This window comes from Sarcophilus harrisii, chromosome 2 (genome assembly GCF_902635505.1).
Source record: "Sarcophilus harrisii chromosome 2, mSarHar1.11, whole genome shotgun sequence".
Taxonomy (NCBI): domain Eukaryota; kingdom Metazoa; phylum Chordata; class Mammalia; order Dasyuromorphia; family Dasyuridae; genus Sarcophilus; species Sarcophilus harrisii.
In genome coordinates, this window is record NC_045427.1 from 124,798,387 (window position 1) to 124,815,517 (window position 17,131).

The 17,131-nt window shown below is 38.0% G+C and overlaps 1 protein-coding gene across 2 annotated transcripts; it reads right to left on the reverse strand.

Moving 5' to 3' along the window:
• Positions 1 to 488: 488 nt before the first annotated feature.
• LSM1 (LSM1 homolog, mRNA degradation associated) lies at positions 489 to 17,117 on the reverse strand. Of its 2 annotated transcripts, XM_003757977.2 has the most exons (4): positions 16,895 to 17,117; positions 11,792 to 11,860; positions 6,757 to 6,872; positions 746 to 3,072 (listed from the first exon to the last, which is right to left on the reverse strand). In XM_003757977.2, the coding sequence occupies exons 1-4, from the start codon at positions 16,938 to 16,940 to the stop codon at positions 2,902 to 2,904; spliced, it is 402 nt and encodes a 133-aa protein (XP_003758025.1). In that variant the 5' UTR covers positions 16,941 to 17,117; the 3' UTR covers positions 746 to 2,901. The 2 variants fall into 2 exon arrangements, with proteins under 2 accessions (XP_023350483.1, XP_003758025.1); XM_023494715.2 differs by lacking the exon at positions 11,792 to 11,860 and having other exon boundaries at positions 489 to 3,072.
• Between the last annotated feature and the right edge of the window lie 14 nt (positions 17,118 to 17,131).

The following is a 17,131-nucleotide window of genomic DNA, read 5'->3' on the forward strand; positions in this document are numbered from 1 at the left end:
ATAGAAAAAAAATGTAAAGAAAAATTCAGGTTTAAATAGCTGTGCTGGATACCTTTTGACCCAAGCATATATTAAACTTATGTAACCAAAGGAAGTAAAATATAGAAAGATCTCAGATTCTTTGAAACATTCGTAGCAGTGACTTCTTGGGTAACTAGATGGGTGCTAACAGAAAGCCTGAAGCACTGATAGGATTTTAATACTCCCTGAAGCAAGCAAGGAAGGGCACTGTTGGGATAATACATCTTAAGTGAGCCTTTTGTTTCAAAGTAAGTCTTCCCTTCAAGTGGACTTTAATTACAGTCCCATCCCAGGTAGCAGTCTCTAGAAAACCCAACTTTACTTATCCTATCAGAAAGCCCAGAGACTCATTCTCCCTATAAACAATCTGCTTAATGGTGCAGATCTTCCCTAACTCCAGTTCAGGATTAAGCCTGCTGTGGGGTACTCCCTCATCTCTTAGCATTTCTTTAATGGCTTCTTCTTTCTGGTTAATTGTGGGCTAGCCTGCCATCAGGTTGTCTTTTTCTTTTTTTTTTCTTTTTTTTTTTTTTTTGGTTGTCTTTTTCTTATCTTTTATAATTATGTTCTCCTAAAACCATTCCTAGTGCCTACTTTACCACTTCAGCAACACTTTTTGTAATAATTGTCAAGAAAAAATGAGTGTCCATCAAGGGGGAATTGCTAATTGTGGTACATAAAGTATTCTGAACCCTAGGCAATGACAAATATGAAGAATAGGGAGAAGCATGTAGAAAAAATTTATGAACCAATTCAGTATGAAGCATAACCAGAAAAAATATACAAATTAAGCACTAAAACCTGAAACCCCAAATCACACATTTAAAATTGTTTGATCCAAGAATATCAGAAAAATGCATCTCCCACTCTTATTTACAAGGGTAGACATTATGGGTGAGAAAGTTAAAAGTCATACTTGGCAGAGGCTTTACAGAACTGTCTCCTTTCCCTAGCTTTTTAAGCTTCTGGATAGTTTGGGAAAGAAAGCTAATGAAAAATCAAAAGATGGCAATTAAAAAACCCACACTGTAGAAGGACAGTAGCTAGTTCCTAACAGAAAGAAAAGTTGAAACAGCTGATATAGGGACAGTATTAATTGTTTCATCATCCAGTGAGAAAACTGTTAGAAGAAATAGTGGGCCATGGAAGTTGTGTGCGTGCTTGAACTTGTGACATCTATGTCTATTGTGACAAGTTTTTAGGAAAACTCACCTTACTCAAGTTTCCCCCCCTCCAAATCAAAATACAGCTGTGCTGGGTAGTTTTCACTGTTTAGCAATAACAAAAATGAGAAGGGGAACTCTTAATACATGACTCAGAAATATGCCTTAAGTGAGCCACATATGATTAATATTGTTAGAATTGGATGAGGGTTTAATTTCCACATAGTTACAAAACTTGAGAAATGTAATCTAAATAAGAAATTGCAACCGAAGAAATAAGACTCTAAAGTTTGGTTGACAAAGGCAAACAAAACTTATGGAGAGAAACCGTAAAATAGAGTAAGAAACAATGAGATGTAATCAGGGATAAGAACTCACACTCAAGTGGAGGGAACATGTAATCAAGGAGGAAAATCATCTGGGGAAATTAGGCTCTCCAGATAGACTATAACCTCTGATATCCAGCCAAAGGGGAACCAGGGGAGGAGCTCAATTATGTCCAAATGAGGTGAATGTCAAGAGGAGTAGTTAGGTAAACAAATATGTGGGGTCACAAGTGTAAGGAAGATGTGATGGGGTAGAGAACTCTGTAGGGGAATTAGGTGCTTTGGACAGATTGTAATTTCTGTATCACTCAGTCAATGGGGAATCAGGGATCTTGTTTTAGATGACAAAGTATAAAAAATTATGTTTGATTCTAAGTGTGCCTATTCTATAGGACACCCATTGCTGCAGTTGCACAGTAAAATGGACTTTTATTTTTGCCCCTTCCAGGTCTAATACAGCTATTTCTCACTGTAGTAATGATGTAATATGATTTTGTGGTACTCTGATTTTAGGGGGATTTCTGTTAAATCAGTAATCCTAAATCTTCTGGCTTTGGAGTCTGCCTCAAGAAATTCCCATGCCCAATCTGTCTGATTCTGAATAGACCACTCCTCAATCAGATAACTTCTGGCCTCAGAATAGTCCCACAAATCAAACATCTTGATACAATAGTAAATAAGACCTACTCAGTTCATTGCTGACAGTCAGATAAATAATCTGTTGGTCAGTGATAACCAAATTCCAGAGACCATTCCTCAGTTCTATTTATAAGTTATAGAATTAACATGTCAATGATAGAACATTGGATAATCGTGTCTCTTTGCTTCTGTTTCTTTGCTAATTTCTTTTGGAAATTTAGCTTGCTTTGTGATGGTATTACAATTATAATAAACTTTGCCCCTTGAGTAGGAGGGATAGATTCAAGCCTGCAAATTTTTTTGAGATACTTCACGGACACCAGTTTATGACCCCAAACTTTTGAGGGTTCCCCTTCCCAACCTCAACAGTAATACTTATTGTTTTTGTGATAAGCTGCTCCTTAATCCAATACCTGGAGATACAGATGTGGCTTCGATGTGGGGAATAAGTTGGTTTTGAGATTCATATTTTATTTACAAGTGAATAAGTTCCTCTATAAAGGCTAGTAGAAGTAATCTGTTGGCTCCACAGCCATGTGTGAAAATTTCCATTCTCCTTTATACAGTGATTCTGTTAAGAAAAAATTAAGGCCACATGATTTCTTCATGGCATAATTGTGAAACTGAATCCAAAATAAAACCATTTTCCAAAACTCTATAGTCTTCAGTTCAATGTAAAGAGTAACCATTGTGTCACTAAAACTCCAGTGACAAATTCTGCTGCTAGGAGAGCAAGTTTCAGAGTAGAACATCTAGTACTCATCCAGAGTATCTGCACGGGGAATAGAGAGGCCCCTTTCCTTGAGAGCTTGGACTTTCAGTTTTTCTGCTTCCTGCTTAGTCTGTTGTTCCACTCTTTGTTCTTCTAGGATTTCCTCAATAGACACTTGCTGAAGGGGAGTATCACTTTCCTTCTCCAGATCCTGGAAAACAATGGTGTTAAAAATATAATTTGAAAGAGAAAGAGGATGAGAGTAGGTTGAATAAGTCATCCTAAATGTGAGTAAAGAGGGAGTAGAGACAGAAAGTAGATCCTAAGAAGGCAGAGAACCTATTTAAAGAGAAAGAAGCCACTTATATAATTCCAAAGATGTTAAATAAAGCATCAAGTAATGTGACCTAAAGGTTCATTCCTGAGCAGACAGCAGGATTTCACCAATATGGGGATGCTCTTCAACAGTGAAGATGACAACCCCTTTCCTTATCTTCTCACATCATGTGATGTGCTCATACTTTTCCAGAACATCTTTCATAGAACATCTATGGAAGGCACTATGTGCTTTTCTTCTATTCTATTTTCTCCAAGGCAACATTTTACCACTTGAGCTGATAACTGAACCAATTTTTCTGCTAATCTATTTCTTCAAAAATTGCTAGTAGAATATTCTTAAGGAGAAGTCTACTTGTACTTAAGTATGATTGCCCTATTAGGGGTTTTAGTAATTTTAATCATTCTGAGAGTCTAGTTTTTATAGCTACAAAAGATCACTGCAAGAGGACTGGTCTTAAAAGACACGTGCTTTTGTGGCACTGAGTACTCTGGTTTGCTTTCTCTCATCCTAAATATGATGTAATCCCACCTCCTTCCAGCTTTCCCTTGGGCTAGTTCAGTCACTAGGCATTAGGTATGGAATACAAACTTGGATTTCTTCAGCTGGGAGGTTAAGACTTCTCTTTTCCTGCTACAGCTATTCATTTTACTGGGGATGAACAGTGTTTTTGGGCAACTAATTAAATATCTTGGGATAGGATCATTTCTAAGACTTTTTAGTTTATACTTTACACAGAACATACCCAAATGCTTTGAGTGAACACAAATACACATGCATGTTCCTAACATGCAAAAACACATTTCTCTTTCGGTTTAATACCTCATTTGACGTTCATTAATACCAAGTGGATTGCTGAAAGAAATTAGAGTTCCATTTGTCAGAGACTTATATGATTTTTTTTTTTAAATAAAAAACTACTGAGGCAGATTTAGTAAATCTTTTGGTTCAAGTCACTTTATCCATTCAGTCAAATGTATTATATATTAAATATCTTAATAAAGCACATTAATTCATATTGATAGGGGTGTGAATTAACACTCTTGAAATTCTGTCCCTTTGATTCCTGACTCCCCCAGACTCCAGAGAGTCTATGAGAATATATCCTCCTGACTGGGTCATTTCTAAAGCAAATCACCTCCAATGATAGCCAGATCTCCATTCAAATTCAAGCTGAAAAAGCCTTCAAAGCAATTTCATTTGGGAGATCCTGGTCTGATCAGCTCAAACTCTCTCCCCTCCCCCCCAGATCTGCTCATATAATAAGTTTCTGTTTACTCATTTCTTTGCAGAAGGTTAAAAGTAGCATGCTCTACCTCTTTGGTATAGCTACCCTGCCAGCTGAGAAGGCATTCTCTTCTCAATGCCAGCCTCCATTTCCCTTATAGGATTTTGCCACTAAAGAAGTCAGTTTTTCTAGCAAAGCTGACTTCTCATACAACAATAAGCTTCCATTTTTCCCCACCTAAAACTCTTTGGGTTCATGAATTATTTCACAAAGAACATGCGTCTCCGACCAAAAGAGAATTCCCACAACTCTTTGTCATTAGGACCCCATCAATATTAAGACTTTTTTTTAATATGAAAATTTGCTCCTTTTTTATACATTAAGGAAGATTATAGCTTTGGTTTTGGAGGTATTCCCAGTCTATGGTTGACTATCCCAAACTCCCTCAGTGGTTTGAGGTTTGAGGGTATAATTAGAATTCTAAATCATTCCTTCTGGAACCTATATATTATATTTTCCTAGGCAAATTTAAAGTATTATGAATTAGCAATATTTCTCCTTTTCTTCCCATTTCTACCTCAGATGCCTTTATATAATTTCTCAAAAAAGAGATGATGAATTACTTATGGAGACAGATAAATTAGAATTGTTTCATGTATGTAAAAGGCGCACAATCTTTTTTCTTCTAAATGTAAGGGGCTTTTGAAGATATGAAGTAAATAAATTCTCAAAAATTAACATATGCAAATAAATTTAGCTGAATCACTTCTATAAAAGTATTTTTTTCTTAGTCTGGGAGCAGGACTCAATACAGTAATAATCCTTTAAGAGACCACTTAGTCTGACAATCTTTTTTTTTTTTGGGGGGGGGGGTCAGCTTATTCTCTCACTGAACATAATTTTGTTAACATGTAATTTCAGAAAAAGAGAAGCACATACACAGTTACTCTGGGTGCTATGCACAATAACTAGATACTAATTTCAGTTATCTCACAGTACTTTGGGTGGTGCTATATATGTATCAGGGATGGGAATCTGATCTGGAATATGAAAAGAGATTAAGATAGCAGAAGCTAATTCCATAAGTGATCTTATACCAGGGACATAAGCAAGAAGATATCAAAGCATCTATTCTCACTCATATTCAAAAATATTTTTGCTGTACCAGTATGTAAGTATGGCTGACAACATTGATGGACCTGTAGCTATTCCCCACAGCAACCATCGATGGCAGCTAGATGAGAATAATCGTGTTCCTGGCTCTATATGTGGTCGCCTTATCTGCCCAACATATTTATCTAATCCGATACATTCATGTTGCTGTTTTCTTGCAATCAAAAGGCTATGCTATATTATTTAAAGTTAAGTGTTGTGGTGTCCTTGAAGAATTTAGTGATTGCTTAAGTTCATTATCATTTATAAAATCTTCATGATTTTGTATATGTCCTTAACTCTCTTTGGGACTATTACATAAAGTCTTCAAGCAAAAGTTACTACATAGTAACATGACATCATTCTTAATCTTTGTTTCTCATTACACAGCATTATTAAAAGCCTGCAGGCACACAGATAAGTTAAGGAACTTGACATTTCTCCCATAAAGAAGAGATTATCATTTAGCAAATTTTGTTCTAGACTCATTCTATTTCCTCACAACACCCAGAGCATTCTCAGTGCCTGTTCTAATAGGTTTACTGCATTTATTTCTATATAAGCACAGGACAGCATTTCATGACAGGTCAGTATAATGTTGTTTAACTAGAATGTCTAGGTTTAAAGGGGACACAGGGCTGGTGCAGAGGATAGGCCTGGAGTTAGGAAGACTTGAGTTCAAATTACTAGCTGTGTGACCCTGGACAAGTCACTTAATCCTGTTTGGTTCAGTTTCCTCATCTGTAGAATAAGTTGGAAAAGGAAATAGCAAATCATTCCAGTATTGTTGCCAAGAAAACTTCAAGTGAGGTCATGAAGAGTTGGACATGAATAAGCAACTTTGTTTTTAAACAAAGTTAAAAGCAATCATCTTGTCAACATCAACAACTACTTTATAATCACAATACTAAGAGCCTGGAAGAGACTGCAAGTTACTGAATCCAATGACTTTATTTTACAAAGGTCCCCTGGATGAAGACCCAGAGAAGCAACTGCCTTGGGCAAAAATACCACACTGAGCCAGCTCAGTAGCATGAGTGCTCTAGTCACTGTGCCAGGGACCTTTATCAAATGATTCTCTGGTTCTAAGTGAGTTGCTCAAGGAAGTAAAGATGAAAAAAAACTTATACATTACTGGAAAGATATGGCACCCAACTCAACCATAGTTTTTTACTTACTATTTCTCCAAGGAGGACCACATTTTCTCCTCGGACAACAAAAATCCCTCGAGGAATATCGCCATATTTTTTGCCCACATGAATACGTTCCACAGTCTGGTGTAACACTAAATTAGCTGTATGTCAGGAGAGAGAGGGAAGAAAGATTTAGTTTTAAATTCCTGAGTATGAGTATGCAAAGCCCATTTATTATATATGTATATTTGAAGGTAAGCCTCTATTTAAATTAGAAGATTCAAATAACAATGATATTTCCAGATATGTCCCATGAAAGCATATACTATTAAAGCTTCAGTTGGGTTATAAAAATTAGGAAGTAAGCTTTTGGTCTCCAAGGCTTAATAAGTCTCCCTTGAATAAAAGACCTATAAATTTCAGGGAAGAATTCTTAGGATGCTTAGATTAAGAGAATATCCTGTCTGAAGAGAGCTGAAGAGAAGGTATGTTCTTAGTCCTTGAGAAGACAGAGCCATAGGACCATAGGAAAATATCAATGTACCTCTCCAGTGAGATGTCAACAGCTTGAGGGTAGGGATTATTTCATTTTTCTTTGTATCCTCAGTTCCTAGCATAATATGTGCCTAATTAAGATTTAATCAAACTGAAATTCATCAAACTTTATTGTTTAAATAATTTTCTCACATTAGTAATTCATATTACAATTGTGAACAATCCTATCCATTTGTATTCATTTTGGTTTTCTTTGCACCCCCAGGAACTTCATGGCTGGGAAATCTCATCATTCTGCGGAATCATATCATCCTTAATATTCATACTTCCTCACTACCCTTTGTCACTGACAGGAAGAGCAAGCTATGAATTTCTTTATCTCCTTTTAAGGAGGGAACAGAATATAGAAGTCTTATTTTCTACCAGAAAGCCACGGATGGCTATACTGTTCACTTCACTATTCCCTCCCTGGCTTTTCTTCTCCTCCTTCTTTTGTGAATCTCCCTTCATTAGACTGTAAGCTCCTTGAGGGTAAGGGCTGTCTTTCTTTTCTTATCTGTATCCCCACACTTGGTATATAGGTGGCGCTTTAATTTTTTTAACCTATTGATGAGGTTTTTAGAAGTAGTTTTGTATTCAGTTTATTTTTGAACTTGATGAAGTTAATACAATCTTATTCCTTAACTTATAATTCTGACAAGGCAAAGGGCCATGCTTTCACCAAGGAAGATCATAAACTCTGCCTAACCTTTGATTGTTCACTACCATTATCGAACAACTGTCTGTCACATGGATTATTAACCAAGAAACTGACCTTCATTATTTCACTGTTAATTAGGTACTATTTATTCAGTTAATTTCATTTCACAACTTTTAATTCATAAGGGTAAAGTTTATTAAAATACTCAGAAAGAATACTAGATCTTTGATGTTAAATGACTTCGAGATATAAACAAATATGCCTCTTCTCATGTTACTGTGCGCTATGTATCCTATGCTCCAAGTGGGAAAAATCTACCACAACCAACTGGGTTCTCAAGTACCCATGCATCTTTAATTCAGTTATTCCCTGTTCTTACATTGCCATAGGATTAAAGATTTGGGATTGGAAGGTATTTTTTAGTCATTCAAGTCAGTAGGCACTGTGCTAAACACTGGGAATAGAGAAAAGGCAAAAACTGTTTCTGTTCTCCAAGAGCTTACATCCTAATAGGAAAGATAAGAAGTCCATCCATACAAGACACATATAGAGCAGATAGTAGATAATCTGAAAAAAGGCATGAATAGTTGAGGGTGCCTGAGAAAGGATTCCTGAGGTAGCTGATAACACAGTGGATAGATCACTGGCCCTAGTGTCAGAAAGACCCAATTTCAAATGTGGCCTTAGGCACCTAGCTGTGTGACCCAATTCAAATCACTTTAGCTCTATCCTTTCAATCCTTCAGTTTCTTCAAAACTGGGATCATAGCACCTACCTCCAAGGTTTACTGTAAGGATCAAATGACAATATTTGTAAAGCGGCACTATATAAATGCTTATTCCATTCCCTTTCCCTCCTGAAGGTGAAATTTGAGTTTAGTCTTGAAGGAGGTAAAGGAAACTAAAATGGAAGGGGGAGAGTAGAGCATTCCAATATAAGGGATAAATAATGTCAAAGGCATGGGGACAGAGATTGCAGAAGAACTGCAAGTGAGCTAGTGCAGATGGATCACAGAATGTATGTCAAACATAAGAAGTATAAGAAGACAAGAAAAGCAGGAAGGAAACAGATTATGAACAACTTTAAATGGAAAGCTGAGCAGTTAATATTTGATCCTAGAGGTAATAGAGAACTAATGGAGCTTAATGAGGAGGGAAGTAACATGGTTAGACCTATGATTTTGAAGAATTACCTTGGAAGTTGAGTGGAAAATAGCCTGAATGAGGAGAAAATTAAGGCAGGGGAGACCAATGAGATGGCTATAATAGTATGGGCAAAAGTTACCGGAGGCCTGAACTAGTGTTGTAGTTGTGTGAGCAGAGATGGGACTTACATGACATCTGTTGTGAAGGTAGACAATGTATAACTTGGACACATGTACTAAGCAACAATGGGAAGCTGAACAGGACACTGAGGTTAGTAGGATATTTTTGGAAGGGATCTGATAGTAATTAGGAAATTTAGATGAGAGGAAAGTTCAAGGAAAAAAAGAATGAATTCTATTTTGGATATGTGAATTTGAGAAGTCCAAAAGGCATAGTTAAGATTAACTCATAAGATGTACATCTGCACAGAGATAGTAACAGAACTCTTGGGAACTGATGAGATCACTGGGTGAGATAGTTATAGGGAGAAAAGGGCCTAATGCAGAGCCCCGAGGGACATTCAATGTTACTGGATATAACATAGATGAAACAGTAAAGATATTCTAGGGAAAAGAGAATATCAAGGAAAAAGAAATTAATAGTGTGAAGCCAAAGATATTAAAAAACATGAGTACTTTGAAAAAGGCCATTAGATCTGGCAATTAAAGATCACTGGTAATTTTGGGCAAAGCCATTTCAGTTAACTATTAGGTCAGAAACCAGACTGCCAAGGGCATAGGAGATTTGACAAGAGAACTGGAGATACTTATACTAGATAGCTGAGGAGATATAACAGGACTAGCCCAGTGGGGAGGCAGCCGGGAAGTAGCTAATAGATGTGGAGAGATTAAGAGAGACCAGGGATGACAGTGGGGGGTGTTTGTAGAAGATAGGAAAGGATGGAATCAAGCCTGAATCTGGAGAGGTTAGTTTTACCAAGGAGGATCACCTCTTCCTGGTGAAGGAGGACATAATAAGGGAAGCAGTATGAATAAAGTCAGATGAGGGGGGGCAGAGAAAGGAGAGCATTTAGCAAATGGCTCTATTATTCCAATGAAGTATGAGGCAAGCTCCTCAGTTAAGAAGATGAAGGGAGGGGAAAGCTTGAGGAGAGGAGGCTTGGAATATCAGCTGTGAAGAGTGGGATAGTGAATTAATTAAGGAAAATGGAACATTTGCGTGGTCCAGGTGAAATCAGGTAACAAACTTGTAGTGAATCAGATTACTTAAGTGAATTCCTTTAGGAAGCATCAAGGGGTATACTAAAGTCTCTGGTATTCGAGAAGAGAATAACTTCAAGTTAGGCACTGAAGTCATTGAAGAAGGAAGGAGAATGTCTTAGATGTCAAAAGCCATCTTTTGGGTGATAAAAATCTAGATAGTGTGATCCTCGGAGGAGAAGCTAGTTAGTGAAGGTGGTAGAGAGAAAGCCTGGAAATGGTGCTGGTGAAGAAGGAGAATTGTGACTCCCCCACTAGGAACAATGAGTGGGTGCAAACAGGAGAGAAAGCATATTCTGTGGAGGAAAGATGTGGAAACTAGCCATGTCATGGGGGAGGGGAGAAGTTTAGAAGTCAACTAGTATAATCCCTTCATCTTACATAAGGAAATTTTGGACTACAGCAATGAAGGGATTTGCGTAAGGTCACACAGGTTTCAGGGCCAATGATAAAACTGAAGTCTTCTGTCTTCAAAATCCACAGTCTTTCTATGGCTTCTCTTCATCCTCATGGTTTCCTCTCTCTTCACCTGCTAAATTCCTTACCTAACCTTTGACAGTTTCATTCAAAGGCCATCTTTTTTAAAATGCATTCTTTAATTGCCCTGTTAGATAATAATCTTCCTGCTCAGGGCTTGTCTAAAGATTTTTTTTTTTTTTTTTTAACTTTCTGATACATTTATATGATTGCATGTGAGTTATCTTGGCATCTTATTCCCTTTCTAACTGTGAACTCCACGAAGCCAAGAAGTTATCTAAATTTTGCCTTCCTAGAACAAGCACAGTGGTCTATACACAACTTAAGAAAAGCTTATTATTGGGGAGGGGAAGGAATTTTTTTTCTTTGTAGCAACATTCCAGTCATCAAACTCTATTAGTGCCATTGTCACAGTTTTGTAGTTGAAATTTAATAAGTGTTGCATACACATATATGGCATAAATCTGGGGATCCTTAAAAAAAAATTTAGAAATAGCACCGCTTGTAAGTGATATGGCCCTGTATAAGTCACTTAATTCTGATCACCTTACAAAAACACAAACAAAACCAAAACAAAAGAAATAGTCCTCAATCCTGTCGGTTTTAAAACAAAAATCTGGACCAGCATATGACTTCCTTCAGGACAGGATCTGCTTAGGTAGTTATTGCAGCAATATCTACATGCTAATAAACAGCCTCAAATTTGGTATAGGGACTTAAGATATTTAGCTCCACCTAATGGTGAAAGAAAAACAATTCAGAACCTGGGGAAAATTAATTTTGATAATCAAGCTTGTGTGTCTCCATGTATATACACAGATACAAACATATGTTTGTTTTTTTTAACTTAGTCATGTTTAAAGAAGAGCAATGAACAAATTGCTGACTTAAAACCATGTTTTGGGGGAGGAGCAATGAGTAGAAGATATTTATAAAAAAAAAAATTATTCATAAAAGGAAATAGTGGAAAGGGTTAAAAACAGAAATCAATGAAAAGCTATTGCTATAGTGAATTTAAGTTCAAGATCCTAACTAATACATACCAAATTGATCAATGCTTCGCAAATAGCCTATAAGAGTCCTACCATCTCGAAGGAGCACCAAGTGTTTCTCTGAAAAAGAGGATTTTTAAAATGAGGACCAATAATTCCATAGATCTTGCAGTGGTATAACAGCACATAAATTGGGGAAAAATTTTTAGATGTCCTAAAGTGAGCTCTAAAATGGGTTATATCCTCCTCAGTTTTCAAAGCTAAGTTCAATTGAGAAATCCAGTCAGGATGTAGGCATGATAAACTGTCAATGGTATCAAAGCAACATAGTTTAGTAGGAAAAGCAATGTCATGGCAGTTGGGGATTTAGAAGCTCATTTTGACTCTGCCACAGATTTACTGCGTCCTTATGAAAATCACTTAGTTTCCCTGTCTCTCAGGTTTTCTTACCCATAAAAAAAAGGGTCCTGGATTGAGTATCTCAAAGGTCCTTTCATTTCTAAAATATTTTATTTCATCCGAAAGATTCACTCAGAATACTTATTGTAACAATTCAGAACACCTTTCTATGAAAAGCATGTTCAAGAATTATGGGGGAAGAGGAATACAGGAAATTATCAATTGTAAATTTTTTTTTCTTTTCTTTTCTTTCTTCTTCTTCTTAAAAAAAAAAAAAAATTACTTTCACTTCCCACTATATATCTCTGGTTTTCCTAAACATGTAATGGTAAAAGGATGATAGGGCAGGGAGGTAGCTCAAGGGAGAGAGGTCTGGAGTCAGGAAGAACTAAGTTCAAATTCCTCCTCTGACACTGATTAGTTGAGTGACACTGGTGAGTCACTTCACCTTTGTTTACCTTAATGAAGGGGAGAAGGAAATGGCAACCATTCCAATATCTTGGCCAAGAAAACCCCAGGGTCACAAACATTCAGATACAAGTGAGTAACCAAAAAAAAAAAAAAGAGGATGAAACTGGTATCCTAAAGTTAAAGCTAAAACTTGAATTTAACAACGATGGGGCTTCAGTTTCTTCTGTAAAATGTGGTGGTTTCACTATAAAATCTCTAAGAGTACTTTACGAACATTCACACCATCATTCCAAAATGCTTTATTTTTTTTAATGACCTTCAGGCAACATAAAAATGGACCTGAAGATTGATTAACAAGACACCATCTGAATTATATAAACTGTGACATTGCTACACCTGTTTAGAACTATACTTAATGAAATCAACTTTTATGACTGAAAAGTTAAAGTGAAAATAAAGCATGAAGAAAAATAAGCATCTAAAATTTTTGGAGAAAGGACTAACAGAACTATAATTGGCCTGATTTAGAAAAGCACCGAATTAAGCAAAAACAAAAATAAAAAGGGAACTTAATAGTTAACAATGGAACCATTTTAAAGCAACAGAAAAAGATGGCATAATTATGAAGCAGACAGAAGTGATTAAGAGTCTATAACATCTTTTAAAAGGAGCAATGTAGAAACCATTTTCTAGTGTACTTGAAACCACTGAAGTTTCAGAAAATTATAACATTTAACACTTTATGGTTACAAATGTATTATATTCATGATATTTAATCTTATAATGTTATATTATATTGTTTGATCAAATAACTTGTTTTATTAACCCCATTTGATAGATAAGGTAGTTGGTTTTTATTCTGTCAAGTGATGCAGTCAGGTACATACTTAATCAGTTAAATGCTTGACCTGGAATTGGAAACCAGGGACTGCCTCTAAATCTAGGGTTCCTTTCTAGCAAGCTAACTTGAAAGATTTTTTAGAAGTTTCCTTTGGAAAATTTTACTAAAGGTTAGTTGCAATTATTCCCACCAGAATTTTTTTCAAACTGCTTATCTCAAATGCAATAGAAGATGGCTTCCCTTATTCCTGCTTTAACTATGTTGCATATTTTTCATTAAGTTTTCAAACTTCTCTATTACCATCCCTAACTTCACCTGGTTCTCTTCTGTTCTGGGCCTATTGGTGGAGGCTATGATCTAAATCCCTATTTGCTAAATCCAATGGCCCTTCCTCAGATTTACTATTTGACTTTTATCACTGTGGACATTCTGCTCTTAGCCCTCTTTTCTGGCTTCCCCTTTGGTCCACTAAGTGTGGGTATTCTCCAAAGTTCTGTCCTTGGCCATGTTCTTTCTATTCTTTCCCTCAAAGAACTCATCTTTTTCTTTGGGTCCAATGATTATATTATATTATGCAGATAACTACCAAATCTATATGCTTGTCCCTAATCTTGTTCCTGAATTCTAGTTTGCTGTTACCAACAGTCTGCTCCACAGCTCCACCTGGATGCTGCTTGCAAGCATCTCAAAGCAAATATGTCCAAAATAGAACTTATAATTATCCTCAAATGCATCTAGGCAGTAACAGACATTCTGCTAGGTATTCAGGATGCAAGGACATATTCCTTAAAGAATCTTGAAGCAGCTTAGTTTGAGGGGGTGGGAAAAATGATATACACACATACACAAGAGTATATGTTTACATAGAAAAAATATATTTACATATACAAGGTAATACAAGGAGGACAGTGGGAGGTACTAGAAACTGTAGGCAACCAGGAAAAACTTGTACGAGATAATGCTTGAGTAGAACTTTGAAGAAAGCTAGGCATTCTGAGGGAATGCCTCCTAGGAATAGGGAATAGCCTAACTGAAGGCACAGAGGCAGGAAATGGATTGTAACATATGAGAAAAGGTAAGCAGGTTAGTTTAGTTAGAACATAGTACATATGTGGGAAATAAATAAGTCTAGAAAAAAAGATAGAGTAAGAGTAAGATAAAAATGAAAGACTTTAAATGGCAGGCAGAAGCAATATGGAGCCACTGAAACTTCTTGAGCAGGGACTTAACAGATTAAGATCTGTATTTTAGGAATATCAATTTGGCAGTTATGTGGAGGTTACAGAGACTGGTCATTTGGTAGTCTAGATCAGGGATGGGCCTGCAAGGCCCATAAGGCCTGGGAAACAATTTAGTGTGGCCCTGCCAAGGCAACTGTAGGCAATGAAAAGCTGAAAGCTAGGGATGGGATAACAAGCTCCTACTGCTTGAGTTTTTGAGGTGTTAATTTTGTCTGGCTTTCGAATTAAGTTTTAAATATCCAAATGGCCCTTGGCAGAATAAAAGCTCCCATCCCTGGTTTTGATGAAAGGTGATAGGAGCTTGAGTCAGAGGGGTAACTGTGACAGAGATCCCTTGAGTCAGAGGGGTAACTGTGACAGAGATCGTAGCAGTAGAATTGATAAGACTTGAAAAGAAGGGAAAGTTAGGAGTTGAGGATGATTCACTGGTTGAAAATTTAAATAAGAAGAATATAGAAACAGAGAAGTTGGGAGAGGTGAGTATGGGAAGGAAAGATAATGAGTTCCGTTTTGGACATGTTGAGTTTGAGATGCTTAAGGGATATCCAGTTGGAAATGTCTAAGAGACAGCTGGTGCTGTGGGATTGGAGCTCGGTAAAAACAACTAGGGATGTATATATAGCTCTGTGAAATCTTTGCATAGAGATAACTGAATATATTGAAAAGCTGATGAGAATACTAAAAGCATACACCTAGAGGGTCTAGGATACATTCTATTAGAGGGCAGAATATCGAAAATGATACTGACAGACAAGATAGGAGAGCAGTGTCATAAATACTCATAGAAGAGAGAATCCGGGAAGAAAATGGCCTGTCAAAAGGTATGAACACAGAGAAGAGGCCACTAGATTGGACAATTAAGAGATCAACAACTTTATAGAGGACAGAATTGATTGAGTAATGAGGTAGGAAGCTCAAGTGCAAAGGGTTTGTTAAAAAGTGAGGGGAGAAAAGGAGACACAAACATATTCAGTTTTTTCCCCTAGGAGTTTGACTGTGAACAAGAGTATTTAAGTATGAGGTGATAGCATGAAGGGATTCTACCTCTATTTCTCTATTTTACAAACCCAGAGTACCTAACTAGCCTAACTGGTTCAGTCTGTCATTTTTCCAGTTATCCTCCAACAAAGCTGCCAAATTGATATTCCAGAAGCATAGCTCTGAAAGTTACACCCCACCCCCACAATGAGACATCTGAATAGCTCCCTAATGGCCTTTAGCATAAAATACAGAATCCTCAGCCTGACATTTAAGAAGCTCCACGGTTGGTTTTTAAGGCATTTCCAGTCACATTTTTCTTCACAAACTCTATTCCATTCCAACTGGTCCTAAAGCTGTTCCTGTTACACAGCACCCCCTCTTCTACCACTGTGACTTTACATAAGAGATCACAGTTCTGGTACCACCTTCTATTTCAGACTAGGCCTGATCTCTCCTTCCCCTTATTCCTTTTCCCTCGTGAAATCACCGTGCTAATTATCTCTCAGCATGTTTGGGCTAAGATAAATTTGAGCATATATTACTCTGTCCGTAGCTTCATGAACCACCAATTCCAAGGATAACTTTTCGGGGTGGGATGGGGCTAGTCCTCGGACCTTAGTACCGTGGCACTGAAATGGGGGCTGGAAGATTGGATAGAAAAATAAATCTTAGCAACAGCTTCGAGAATAGAGTGGGCCTCGTTCTCCTCGAAAACTATCATATGCCTTGTTTCGGTCCCTTAGGTGTCTCCTCACTACTGGGCCACACTTCTTGAGCTTTGGGGACCACTCCTTTGCCCAGTGCCTAGGACACGGCCCGCTATTTCTTCCAAGTTTCTTGTTTTTAATCAGAGGCGCCAGCCTTTCCATTTGGGCAGGAAGTAATGCCACGCTCCCGTAAGTTAGTGAGGGGTCTTCCCGCGTTGACACGGTCTCAATGATTCCCCCCCTTAGGCCCGACTTCCGAGGACAAGCCATGCAAAATGGCAGGTACTGGATGAATTTATGAAATTCGGTGGGAGGCCCCTCTGAAGAGTATTCAGAAGCAGGAGGGCGGGTGGGGAGCTTCTGAATGACCTTCTGATAAACGGGCGAAAAGGGAACCCTACGTGGTTCGGAAACGCCTAAACCCCGGGCTGTCCATGCTCGGAGGGACGCCTCGGCCGCTCTCCCGAGGCCTGGGCCTGGAGTCGTCGCACCCCGACGCGGCCCCTGCCCTACCCGAGCCTGAGGGGGCAAGCGGACCGACCAAGGAAGGGGAGCTAGACCGGCGGCCACTCACTGTCAATATCCTCGATGAGGCTGGCGGTACCCGGCATATAGTTCATCTTGAACCGGGAGGAGGAGCTGGGCTGAGGAGAGGAGGGGCGAACCGGCCGCGTCCTTCTCCTCCGGCCGCTTCGTCTCCTCTGCTGGGTCGGTACCGGCAGGTCCGCCGCGGCTATCAGCCGCGGAGGGGTTACCGGAAGTTCCTCCTAGCCACGCCCACTTCCGGTATCACGTGGGCTTCCATTCTAGC

Coding starts and splice junctions, on each gene's coding strand:
- LSM1 (XM_003757977.2), bottom strand. CDS start 16,940: ATGAACTATATGCCGGGTACCGCCAGCCTCATCGAGGATATTGACA. Junction 6,873..11,791: donor GCGAAGCATTGATCAATTTG/GTATGTATTAGT, acceptor CCTGACATACAG/CTAATTTAGTGTTACACCAG. Junction 3,073..6,756: donor TGGTCCTCCTTGGAGAAATA/GTAAGTAAAAAA, acceptor ATTGTTTTCCAG/GATCTGGAGAAGGAAAGTGA.